Below are 13729 nucleotides of genomic sequence, written 5' to 3' on the forward strand. Positions count from 1 at the left end.
CTTTCAGCAAGTTGTAACCTTTTTGCAATAGTAACATCAAAGATCACTGAGTACAGATCACCATAAGAAATATAATAATGATGAAAAAGTTTGAAATATCATGAGAATAACCAAAATGAGACACAGAGACCTGAACTGAGAAAATGCTGTTGAAAAAGTGGTGTTGGCAGACTTGCTCGATGCACGGTTGCTACAAATCTTCAATTTGTAAGAAACTCATTATCTGCAAAGCGCAATACAGCAAAATGCAATAAAATGAGGTGTGTCTATACTATACTAACACACAGCCTAAAGTAGTTCCTATAGTTCTATACTTGGATCTTTCCTCATTTCGTAGGTCCCTATATGCTGAGAATTCCCAAGTAAATACCCTGATACCCTCTCTCTCATTCTCTCTTCTGAGTTCCAAAATGCCTACTAAATATCTTCTCCTGGGGTGCCTAAAGGCACCTCAATATTTCAAAATCCAAACCCTCATACATAACCCAGTTAAAAGCAACAATAATAATAGTTACAACAGCTACAACAAACCTTGCTCTATCTCCTATATTACTGAATGTATCCCACTGTTTCAAGCTGAAAACTCCTGATTTGCCTCCAGGTGCCCCCATTCCATTCTTTCTGAATATTTCTCCTGTTAGTCCTCTCCTCTTCAGACCCACTGTTATTGCCTGATTCCAAGCCTTCCTCAATCCGACTCTTTACCTGGTCTCCCTGTATCCATTTTAAACCCTGTTTGTAACCATTTCTCCACACTGCTGCCACAATGATCTTTTGAAGACACACATCAGACCAGTTTTCTCACCTTCAATAGCTGTTCCCTGTTGCTTACATGGGATTCTGTCTAACCTCATCTCTCAGTCTCACACACATATAGCCTAATGCTTTGAAACCTCTCAAGAGAACTGTATGACTTTGAACACGCACAAGGCACCCTCTTCCCTCATATGCATTCTTCTACACTCTGGTGACCTCTCTAGGAAGCTTCTCTAATATAGATTACTCTTGCCATATAACTTCTTCAGGATGGAGTACTGAACTTAGTGTGGGCTTTGGAGTCAGACAGACCTGGAATCTAACCCAAATTATGTTGCTTGCCAGCTATGTAAACAAATGGGAAAAATACCCATCTCACATGGTTTCTCTCCCAGTCTGCTCTTAAAATAGCACAATCCATAAACTCTTGCCACAAATTTGCTAAGTCAGATTCCGTCTAAAGTAGAGATATCCTAAACTTAAAGAAGCAAAAGACTATCTAAATTATCTCATTTAATTCTCTTTAGTGTAAAGCAGTCAACAGATCACTTTATTCTTTGTAGACAAAGTTTACTTGCTACCTTTGATAACACTAAAGGGAACCTTAGAGCTAAAATGCTAGCTTCCTCATTCAGTAAATATTTTTTATGTGTAGTAATTAACAGATATACATGGGCACTTAAATCTATAGCTATAATTTTTAAATCCTAGAGCTCATTCATTTTTATTGTTTTATTATAAATATGTAAATATACAAAAAAGTACAGAGAATAAGATTACAAACACCTAACTGCTCAGTTTCATTACAAACTTTACTATAGTTGCTTAGATTTTGCTTGTTAAAAAAAAAAATTCCAAGCCTATAGCTGCAGAATCTGTACAACTAGCAAGCCAATACCAACTCATTTAGACTAACAACCTAAATTATACTAAATTTAAATTGAGAAAGAGCTGTGGAATTGAAGTTAAGAATTCTAATCGATCCTCACTGAGAAATATAATGGAAGATTATACCAGTGTTGATTAGAGACTGACCCAGGAATGCTGGGTTTTGCCTCCCAATTCATATGTCCTTTTATGGGATCTATTTCCTCATCTATGGCCCTGCCATCCTACTCAAAGAACTCAAGACCCAATGGAAATCAGCCCACAGTCTGGGTTGGGCTAATCAGATTCTCTTTCTTTAGGGAATTTGAGGGTCAAGATGCAGATATTCTAGTCTATCTTCGATATCAACACCAGGTATCATAAGAAAGCAAATCATAAAGTAAAATGCACATCTCACTTCCATTCTTTAAAAAATGTGTTGTCTATTACAGGGGGGTGGGAGGGATGGATTAGGAGTTTGAGATTAGCAGATGTAAACTATTATACAGAAAATGGATAAACAACAAGGTCCTGCTGTAGAGCACAGGGAACTATATTCAATATCCTGTGATAAACCATAATGGAAAAGAATATGAAAAAGAATGTATATATGTGTATAACTGAATCATTTTGCTGTACAGTAGAATTTAACACGTTATAAATAAACTATACTCCAATAAAATAAATTTTTAAAAAAACCTGTTGCCTATTATTAAAATTCCTTAGCCTAAAATAATCTGGTCTCCGCCATTACCTCCTCTTGAACCTAGCACCCAACACTCATATCACTGTGTAGTGGACTAAAGATGACCCTAAATTTTTTGCCACTCCTCTCATTGAGAGGTGGAATCTGTTTTTCCTTCCTCTGAATCTAGAGTGGCCCTATGACTTGCTTTAATTCAACAGAATGCAGAGGGAGTAAAGCTGTGTGACTTCTGAAGCTGGGCCTTAATATAACTGCAGCTTTTGCACTCTGGGAATGTTCCCTCTTGGAGTCCAGTCGCCATTCTGTGAGAAACCCAAGCCAGGTAGAGAGGTCATATGTAGGAGATCCTTGACGCTCAGGTCAACAGCCTTATAAGCTAAGCTCCTAGCTGACAGCCAACCCTGACTGCCAGCTACATGAGTGAGCCATTTTGGACACCTCTGGCCAGTTGGGCCTCCAGATGATGGCAGTCCTCGCTGACACCACTTTGGAGCAGAAGAAGTGTCCTACTGAGCCCAGCCAACGACAGAGTCATGAGAGTTCATAAGAAGTGGTGGTGGTGTGTATATGTGTGTGTTTTAATATATACAAAATCTTTATTTTTTAGAAAAGATTTACATTAATAGAATTAAATAATTAACTGAATGACTATAAAGGTGTATCTTTTTTAAACACCTTAATTAAAAAAAAGGGACAATGTAAATAATAAGCTACAGTACAAGATGTCAGTAAATCCATACTAGAATGGAAACGCCCCAATAATGTACAGTCCCACTGTGGAACAGCTAGTCCAGGCGCTAAGAAAACTAATCACTGTATTCAATGAGTCAAAGCCACATATGAAGGATAAAATAGTCTGTTTTTAGATTAATGTGACAACACAGGCACATAGATAACAAATTAAGTAACATGCGTCCCTCTCTCAGGGAATTGTGCTAATGAAGTTCACACTCCCACCTTTGGATTTCTGATATTTTTTTACAAAACATAATTTTCATATCTAACTTGTGAAAATATGGAACAGTAAGACAGATTCATGGGTAACTGCGTTCGTTCTATACAATTTTCTCTCACAGACCCAGCAGGGAAATTAAATAAGCCCTGAAGTAGTCCTTGGGAAAAATATAAGGAAGAGTCACTGTGCCTCCAAAGAATATACTCAGGGGCTTCTGAAGTTTTACATTAATAATAACTCTGTCAACTTGTCGTCCTTCAGTATTTACAATAGAACCTTTCACTAAAATAGCAGAACACTGAGAAAGTGATTAGGTCACACAAAATTATATTCTAGTGACCATTCAGGGAAAAAAAGCTAGTTCCAAACTAATGTGAAATTTAACATTCTTTTTTCTTGCTTCCACTTAAAATTCTGGGAGCTCCAATAATCAAAAGAAAGAAAAATCACAGTTCACTGAGGCAGCTCTCTGTGTCAGTATCCAGCACAGTTCCTGGCACGTAACAGATGCTCAATAAATATTTGCAGAATTAACGAGAGGAAAAGAGAGAGGGAGGGAGGGAAGGAGGTAAAAAAATAAGCATGGAAAAACAGAAAGAACACTTGTATTTAATTACAGATTTATCTATGGCCAACCTACAGCCAACATTTAGAAGCCATCTTCTGTTTTTTATCTTTCTAGCAGACACAGAGTCTTCTAAACTCAAGGGGCTGAAGTGTACACCTCCCAATTATTGAAGAATATATAATCTCCGGTCCATCTCTGAACTTAAACAAACATCTCTCTCAAAAAAAAAAAAAAAAAAAAGCTATGGAAGATGTTACACAGTTTCAGAGAATATTTCGTCAAAAGGAACATCAAATTCTCCAAGAAGACCTCCTTTGTCAATCCTGTCTGACCATAAGCATCTCTGATTTCTGTTTGTACAACACTTACGTGGGTATTTTTAAAAACTGCATTGACCCCTTCATTCATTTATTAGCTATTCTTAGCACCTTCTCTACAAATGCAATTCCAAAACTTCTCCTTAAAAGGAAATCTAAACTCGTCATTTCAAGCCCACAATTGTGCACTCTGAACTCTTCAAATAATGACTTCTATTCCAGAGGCAACATGAAGAAAAGCTGAATCACGCTTTCTTTCTTTCCTCCTCCAAATATCTCTCCACCACCAGACAGGAGACAGAAGAGCAGGATCCAGGCCTGAGCCCAGGCATCACCACAGCAGCAGGAGCCAGCCTCGCTGATCCCTGGCTTCCTTCAAGCTCACAAGCTTGGTGAACCTCTTCCATAAACACATTCTGCCTTCCTCCACTCATTTTTTTCCTCTTTTCTCAAACATGCCTGGGCCTCTTCCATTAAAAAAAAACTTTCACTTGAACTAATGCCTCCTTCTCACTGCTCTTCTCTCTTCATTTACTTCTAAATTTCCTACAACTGGATAGTAGACTATAGTCACAACCCTTACTTTTTTTAATCATTTAATTTCTTTTTAACCCATAAAATTAGTCTCTCATCCTCTTACTCTTGAAGACCATTAATAAATTCCTTTTAAAAACTTTATTATGGAAAATTTCAAGCACATACAAAGTAAATACAAATGAACTCCTATGTACCCGTCACCGAGCTTCAACGGTTGTCAGCATCCTGTCATTCTTGTTTCATCCATACTTCCATCCATTCTCCATCCCTACTCAATGATCATCATTTTACAGTTTTCACAGGTAAAGTGTACCTGGAAAGTTGTAATTTTTACTGTAATTGTAAATTATAGAAGTATAATTTTAACAAATGAATATACCTGTATAACCCACACCCCTACAGACATAGAACACCTCCATCCCTCCAGAAAATTTTGTGTCCCTTCTCTTTAATTAATTCTTCAAAAAACAAATCCAAATGCATTTTCTCAGTTAACAGCCTCCTTGGCTTCTTAGCAAAATCTGACAGTACTGATTCTATCTTTTTCTTGAAACTTAACTCTTGATTTCATGAAGTAAAAAAACTCCAGTTCATTCTCAAGTCATGTCAGCTTTACCACCAAAATATACAAGTCTGTCCTTCCTCCACATCAGTGCACGACACTAACCCATCTTCTCACACCTGAGTGACTGACTGCGACTGTCTTCTTCCTCACTGGTCTCCCTGCTCCCACTAGTGCCTCTCTCCAACCCATTTGCCACACAGCAGCCGGAGTGACCTCTTAAAAATGCAATCATATCATGTTACTCCCTAACTTAACAGTCTTTAATGGCTTCCCAGCTGACAGAGAATAAATCCACACTCTACATCAGGGCCTTCAAGTTCCTGCAAGGTCTTACCTCCCTCTACAACTTCCTATAACTTCCTACCACCACTGGGCCACGTGGGACTTCGGATAGTTCCTGGAAGAGGCCAAGGGCTTTTGAAGCTGTTTCCTCTGCCTGGAATACTGTTCTCCTAGCTCTTTACACAGCCGGCTCCCTCGGCCTCTAACTCTCAGCTGAAATGCCACCTTTCAGAGAGGTTTTCCTTGACTAATCTAAGCTTAACCTCCCAGTTACCCTTTATTACATTATTTTATTTTCTTCATAGTATTGACCATAATCCATTATTATCTTTATTTATATTTGTTTCTCCTACTAAAATGTAACCACCTTGAGAGTATGAACCATGTGTTTTTACTGTTGTGTATCCCCTAATAACACATGCTCAAGAATTATTTATGTTTTGAAAAATGGATGTACTTCAAGATCACTGTTTTGTAGAAAAGTCCCCACTTTTTCTCAAAACCAGTTACCTTTCCTAACTTCTTTCTGTTAAAAGAAAACCACAAATGATGTTACGATAATACTATGATAAATTCCTGCATTAACATCTAATCATTCCAAATATAATAAGATTTTAAACAAAGAGAAGCATAAGAAAGAAAAAAGTCAAAAACATAACAAAGACTGATGAAAACAAAGTTATAATCTAATTTTTAACAAGAGCATCTACTTATTACAAGTATAAAAGGAATATTCTTTTATTCTTTACTCTAACTGATTCTAAACTAATAAAATATTCAATAATTGAAAAAACAAGAAATGCAGTCCTTCCTCCCTTGCCCCCAGAAAGAAGGTAGAAACTGAATCTCTGGTACAACTAAATATTCTACATTGGTCTAGTTATATGCCAAGCAATCTTCCAATTACAACCTAGCTTTCCAAGGAGAGGATGTACTAGCCAGAGGATCCAAGAATCCAGTCTTCCTTAACACTGTAGCTCATTATAAGTTAATTAAGTAGATTCTTGGGGAAGAGTCTGTGTGTACTGTACAAATTCTGGGGTTTGTGTATCTTGGGTGACCTGGATGTATGTGTTTCCTTGTGTGTGTCTGGGGGAGATTCCTAGAGTGTGTGCAGATCTCACATATTCTGAGTCTCTCTAAATCAGATTAAGGATCTAGATGAGTCTGATCAAAGTCTATAGGCTTCTGCTTTGGCTACAGAAGGAAGGAAGAGATCTGGTGAGATGGGTAAAAAAACAAACAAGAGGACAGGATGACATCTGTCCTTCTACCTAACACATGGACTGCAGTGAGGGGGGATTCAGAAAGAAGCTGAAGAAACATTTTTCACGATGGATCCCGAGACTCAGGGCACAAACCGTGCTTCTCTGAAGCCCAGTGCACAAAGCATAACAGAGCAGAGAAGGGGGTGGCCTCTCTAAAACTCACTGAAGTGTTGAGGCCAATAGGCAGAGAGGACTGATCTGATGGGAACCCACAGACATTTTTTTTCCTGTCATTTTGTTTTTTAATAATTTATTGATATGAAATTCACATAACATAAAATTAACCATTTTAAGGTGAACAATCCAGGGGCATTTGGTGTATTTACAATGTTGTGCAACCACCACCTCTATCAAGTTCCAAAACATTTTCATCAGCCCAAACAGAAACCCCACACCTATTAAGCAGTCACTCCTCATTCCCCTCCCCCCCAGCCAATCCCTGGCAACCACCAGTCTGTGTTCTGTCTGTGGATTTATCTGTCCTACATATTTCATATAAATGGAACCATACAATATGTGACCTTTTGTGCCTTGCTTCTTCCAATTAGCATGATGCTTTGGAGGTTCCCGGTGACATATGACCCCTCTCCACTTTTGCTCTGGTGAAAAAAATAAGTCTTCCCACAGAGAATACAAGTAGCAGTGGCAGCAGAAAAGGGACAGCCCTCAGGAGGGTTCAGAGCAGATAACGTGCCGGGCACTGTCCAGGACACAGTGTGAGATGTCCTCAGAGCTCCCAGGAAGGACTAGAGACAATTTTGACAGAAGAGGGATGTGGGGTGACACTGAGGGTTCCATATGACCAGCAAGAGAAAGAGCCAAGGAGACTCAGGATATGGAGCCGGATATAGACAGATATAGATAAACACATACATAACTACTTATACACAGGTGACAATGACAGTATTCATTTAAGCTTTAGCTTGAAAAACCAATTACCATTTAAAAATTTATAATTAAAGGGGGCTTCCTGGGTGGCACAGTGGTTGGGAGTCCGTCTGCCAATGCAGAGGACATGAGTTCAATCCCTGCTCCAGGAAGATCCCACATGCCGCGGAGCAGCTAAGCCCGTGCGCCAAAAAAAAAAAAAAAATTTATAATTAAAAATGTCTAAAAAATTATCAGTGATACCTCTGTATAGTAGGAATAAGGGACAGACTTTTACCTTTTACCTTATACGGTTCTTATTTGTTTTAATTTTTAAAATAAGTATATACAACTTGCCTAACAAAACCTTAAGAGATAAAAGTAGTCTACAAATGAGTCATACATTTTCTATTAGTTCAGTAAAATTTGCTTTAAGTTTGGCACAGAGTGTAACAAAAATGGATATTGAGAAGGAAAAATCCCTTTCACTCTTAGGTTAGGTTCTAATTCAAATCAATCAAATTTCTAAATTCACCTAAAACATAACACCCACTCTACTCAACCACTGTCCCTGTTGTTTAATTTCTGCTCAAATTGTTTGCACGTTTAGTAATTCACTGACCTTGGAACTGCTTTCTTCTGATACTTCTCCCTCATTGGTCTGCATCGGAACAGACTCTGTGCAAAACTCTGCAGAAACACACAAATACTGCCTAAAAGAGGTAAGAAGAGAAAAAAAAATACATAAGGAATTCAGTGTGAAAATTTGTTTTCTCAGTTTAGACTGAAATTCTGTCACCGAGACCATAGATACTGAGAAGCAATGACCGTAAGTAATGTGTGTGTGCACGTGGCTGTGTGTGTGTGTGTGTGTGTGTATACGTATATACTCATGCATCCTAGGTAAGAAAGGAGGGAGAGAGGTAGGGAGAGAGCTTTCCCCACCTTAGGGAGGATAATTAGGAAAGGTTTAAGACACTGGAATATTAAACAGTTCTTGATTTCTTTTCTCTTTTTATTTGACTTTTGGCAGAGGTAATAGTGAAAATCTTCAGCAATTCATACAGCACAAACACTGACCTGTTAGAAAAGAGGCCCCCCTAAGTAAAGTAGGGGACCAGTTATGCTGTAGCAGGTCATACTGCTTGGCTATTAGGCTAGGCTATGGAAAGCAGCTGGGTTTCTTGGGTTTATAATTTATGTTCAACATTTATGGTATTTTATAACTGAAATTAAGGTATACTCTAATGGTTGATCCCACCTTTCTACTTTAAGAAATCTGCTTAATAAACTAAATGTCAGTTAATTCATTTTTTATATGAGAACAGCCTATTCATAGGGCAAGACAATAAAAAGCAGTAATTTTTCCTCTAAGAATAAAATGAGTCAAATAAAAGTGTGTTAAAATTTTATGAATTAAAATGTGCCAAAAAGAAACTACTAAAAGTTTATGCAACAGTGAAATTAATTTATTAATTATGTAATTATTCAGGAATAAGTACTCAAACTGACACAAATCTCCATTATAATACAGGTATGAATATTTTAAAGCCTTTCAAATATTTCAAAGGGCTCATAGCTAGAAAATATTAAAGCTAAAAAGAGGCCTCACAGTGTATTCTTTCTGTGTGCAGAAAAATCTTTATGAATACAGCAGGCTTGGGGACCTTGCAATCTGGTTCCAGTGCAGGCTTCTCAATAACCAAGACCTAAGGCCAAAAGGTACTGAATATTCTGGAAATCTGTTTCCTCACCTGTTGGGTGGGAAAGGGTATCAAAATACCTACTGTGCTCACCTAATAAGGCTTTTGGGGAACCAATGTGTATTTATGCAATGTGAAATGTAAAATCGGTACAGCGGAAGCCCTTAACCAACCCCATTCACTCATTTCACAAGACCTGACGCTGTCCATTCTCTGTGTAGAAACACACAACTGATGCTCACAAAAAGTGAAACAGGCTTTCTCTAGCTGGTTTTGTCCCTCACCTGCTTATGATCATTGTACAAAAACAGAATTACTCTTTCTATGAAAACTAAATTGATAGCACTGGAAAAACTCAATAATATAACTAGGAAGATCTGGTATACAAATTGCTTCACAAATGTCTTTTATGTTCCCATTCTACTCTACTGAAATAGAGATTGTATTTCATAGATGATACATTGCAGGCATAGCTGACCAGGAGAGACACCCCCATTATCTCTGTGCCATTTCCATTTGAATGCCCTGGGAAGGAGGAATGCTTCTTCCCCTCTCCTGAGGTTTCACTCCTGGCTCCTCTCCATCCACACACTCCACCCCAGTGGAGGTACAGGATCTTATCTGAATGGTGAGTTCAGAGGGAGAAACAAGGTATGTGAGCTCAGCCCCTTCTGTCTCTTCCCTTTGGAAGCCAGCTGTCCCCCAGGAGCACGCACTGTGCTCTGCTCTCAAAGCCATCAGTTAAGGTCCCTCACGATTACCCGTGACAGGTTAGTCTGTTGAATTCTGAGCTTCAGTGTTAAGACTCTGTTCCTTTGCCCATGGATGTAAGCTGCATTCTCCAATACAGCTTTACTAGTAATGAAGATGATATTTTGGTCTCTCGAACGCCCTACTCTTTTATTTCCCAATTGGTATAGAACTCAGCCTAGGGAAAAAGTGCTATTTATTAGGTCTCTCAAAGACCTAAATCTGGTGCATGAGACTATAGAGTCTTGATTAAGACATGAATCAAAATTTGGGGAGAAAAACACACATCAAATTTCTGAGTCTTCTGTTGGGGCCAGGACTGTGGGTCTCGGTATTTTGTGAGAGGGCAAAGTGCTCTGACCTTACAGAGGTTTACGTTAGGCCACGTGAGTTTTTACAGTTATGTACTAGCTTTTAACTACTGATGCCAAATTAGAAGTTTATAAAGCATAGGTCACACTGATTTTGACCTTAGTGTAACTGTAGTTATGGCAACTCTGTCTTCAGGTATGTGGCTGTTTCTATAGAAACAAGGCTACATGCACCAGGCGCAGAAGCCTGAGCAAAGGCTTGGGGGCTTTGCCAGCCTCAGCAAAGCAACAAACCACAGTCAGTCATGGCGGCAGTGGTGGTGGTACTGAAAGCTCATCTAAATGTTAGCTGTGCAAGTGGCCTCAGCATACATCGGCCACTCTGGCCTAGCAAGCAAATGCCAGCTGTGCTGGCCTCAGCAAAGGGAATAGGGCATTAGCAGGCTTGGGTGGCTTCAAAGTACAGAGGGCTGCTGCCTGACCTTGAATTGTGCAGGCACAGCTTTTCCTAAGCAGGCATGGCTGAGGTAATGATTAGACTTTAGAAAAAAGAGATTTTCTTCATACAGGCCTTTTAGATATTTAGTGAGTACAACAATTATTTGCTGCATATAAGCTGCAAGGCAACTGAATTTCAAACAGCACATGCGCTATAAAACCAGTGAAGGTCTATGTTTAAATTGTCTGTGCTATGCTTACATAGGCAATTCAAAGGGGAAATGGAAATTGAGAGGTTTCTCATTAAATGTCATATTGATGTCCTTTATTTAATTTGGTCTCTCTCTTTTTTTCTTTTGGTTGATTTTGAACTATCCTTAATGTTTCTCAATGTGTTTCTTGAAAAAGCCTCTATGACATTCTTGTTTGAAGGCATGGCTTATAGCTGTGTCTAAGGGTCTAAGTCAGTTTTACTGACCTTTTGACAAAAAGGAAGGTGAATAAAGTAGGTGACCGCTGGTGTTGACCTGGCACAGCACTTCAGCATACACAGGACAGGCCTCGGCAGATGTTAATGCAAATGTAAGTCATGTCACACAGCCTCTGTGCTCGGTCTTCTCTAAAAGTTGGCATATACGTTAATATCTTCAAAGCCCTCCAGGGTCTAAGCCTCACCTGTCTCTCCAGAATCATCGGCCAAGGCCTCTTTGCTCCCTTGGTTCCAGCCACAGTGAATCACTTACAGCTTCCCAAACATGCCAGATTGTTTCAGGTTTCCATGTTTTTGTTCATATCACTCCCTCTGTCTTTCCCTTCCCTACTCCTCATTCAACATTCAGCTCTTATAAAGTAATTCCTGTCCCATCTCTAGGCAGAACTGGTGATTCCTTCCTCAGTGTCCCCAGTGGATCTTGTCTGAATTTTATTACAGGATCTGTAACACTGTATTGGATTTATTTACTTACACTGATGCCTCTCCTACTAGATTATCAACTCCTTGATACCAAACACTATTTCTTATTAATCTCTGTATTCACAGATTACTTAAAACTGTGTACCTGGCATTTAATAAGTATCCAATAAATTTCTATGTAAGAATGACTGAATTAATCAACTAAAGTCTTTTTTATTTAAATTATAATAGGTATCGATTCAATAAATATTTACTGGGTCCCCACCACATGCCAGAAAGTGCTGGGCTAGTGTGGTATAGCAGTAGAATGACCTTTGGCTTTGAAGGAACAGACCCATTGTTCTTTGTCATTTCTCAGCTGCGTAATCTTGAGCAAGTTAGTTAACTTTCTAATCTTCATTATTTTGATCCACAAAACTGGTCAGGAGGAGGTGATACAAGGATTAAGTTAAACAATATATGTATAGCACTCAGCAAGGTGTCCAGGAGCAGCCAGCAGGCACTACAAAAACAGTTCCTTTCCAAGAAGTCTCAAGGGGTTTATAGACTAGTAAAGGAGACAGATACAAATAAATAACTCTCAACATAAAATAACGAATATTTTATTGCTGTAACAACAACAGGTGCTCCTGGAACACAGAGGAAAAAGAAATTCTGCCAAAAGAATCTGGGAGAAGGGGACAATAAGAAAGATATAAGAAGGAAGAGTAAATCGTTGCATTCTTCTCCCCTCTTCCAAAATCTAAGCAAAGAGAAAAGCGTCCATTAAAGCACAAAGTTGTGAAAAATAACTTCATGGCTGGGGAACAGAACATGCTCTGGTAAGGTTCACAGATAGGGTTTTACTAAAAAAGAAGCCAGAAACGTTGTTTGGACTTAGGCTTTGGAGGGATCTGTAGGATGACAACTGCAGCGACCAGGAGCCACGAGAGCTGTTTAAGCAAAGGGGCGACATGAGCGAATCTATCATAAGACGCTGACTCGGGCGGTGTGTGGACTACAGGCTGCAGTGGGGAGGGACTGGAGGCAGAGAGGCTAGGATACGCTCATGTGAAACTGTGAAACTGCTAAACCTAATAACAAATTCTAGCTTCATAAAAGGATGAGGTGCCAAATGTCAGTATCAAACTAAATACAGGTGCTTTTAAAGGGAACTAGTGAAGTGGAAATGCAAAGGGCTAGTGTGATGGCCACTTTAAATACCCTTCTGTAAGAATTCTGGAAAGAAGCGTTAACGTCAAAATGTACTTTCCTTCTTTTTAAGATGAAGACTCTCTCATTTCATTACCAATACACAGCGGATATAGATTTTAAAAACTTACCTTTGACAGTATCCTGGGGCAACACAAGCCCGTAAAGGTGAGTCTAGACTACATTCAGTGCAAAAACCAAAACCCTGAGAAGAGAAGAAAATCACGATGAGCCGCATGCTGACAGCAACGCGCCATGGTGAGCAGCAGCCTGGCACAGATCTAGGCTTCACCTACCAGCTACTGACTCTCAGGCCAGTGGCCCAACCGCTCAAGCCTCAGCTTCCTCATTCAACACTGGGGACAATAACAGCATCTTCCTCATATGGTTCTTTGAGATTAAATGAAATACGTGTAAAACACTTAGTGAAGGGCAGGGCACCAGCCACATGCTCTATAAAGGTGAGTGGTTTTTAAGAATGTGAACTGAAATACTTTCTGAAGAAACATTACAACCAATGTTAAACCTTTTTTATTCATTTAACTTATCTGTTCTACAAAAAAATACCAAATTGCTTTTTCAAATTCCCCATTTGACATAAGGATGTCTCATAATCACTTTAGATTCAATACCTTCCAAACTGCACTCTTCATCCCCTCTGCCCCCATACCACCCCCAGACCCCATTTTCCTGTCTCCAATGCCACAATCAAGGGTATCATTGGGACTTCCCTAG

General features: G+C 39.1%; 1 protein-coding gene across 6 annotated transcripts in view; it reads right to left on the minus strand.

The window, feature by feature from the left end:
* TNRC6B (trinucleotide repeat containing adaptor 6B) overlaps window positions 1-13729 on the minus strand; it is a 249857-nt gene that overhangs the window by 172816 nt on the left and 63312 nt on the right. For all 6 annotated transcript variants that reach the window (XR_009054633.1, XR_009054632.1, XM_057741195.1 and 3 more), the window contains exons 2-3: window positions 13126-13199; window positions 8311-8401 (exon numbers count right to left, since the gene is read on the minus strand). Coding sequence is in view for 4 of the 6 variants with exons in the window: in XM_057741195.1 (XP_057597178.1) it covers window positions 8311-8355 (45 nt within the window). In the remaining 2 variants the exon portion in view is untranslated. The remainder of the gene's footprint in view (window positions 1-8310; window positions 8402-13125; window positions 13200-13729) is intronic.

The sequence above is a fragment of the Hippopotamus amphibius genome, chromosome 7, assembly GCF_030028045.1.
Source record: "Hippopotamus amphibius kiboko isolate mHipAmp2 chromosome 7, mHipAmp2.hap2, whole genome shotgun sequence".
Taxonomy (NCBI): Eukaryota; Metazoa; Chordata; class Mammalia; order Artiodactyla; family Hippopotamidae; genus Hippopotamus; species Hippopotamus amphibius.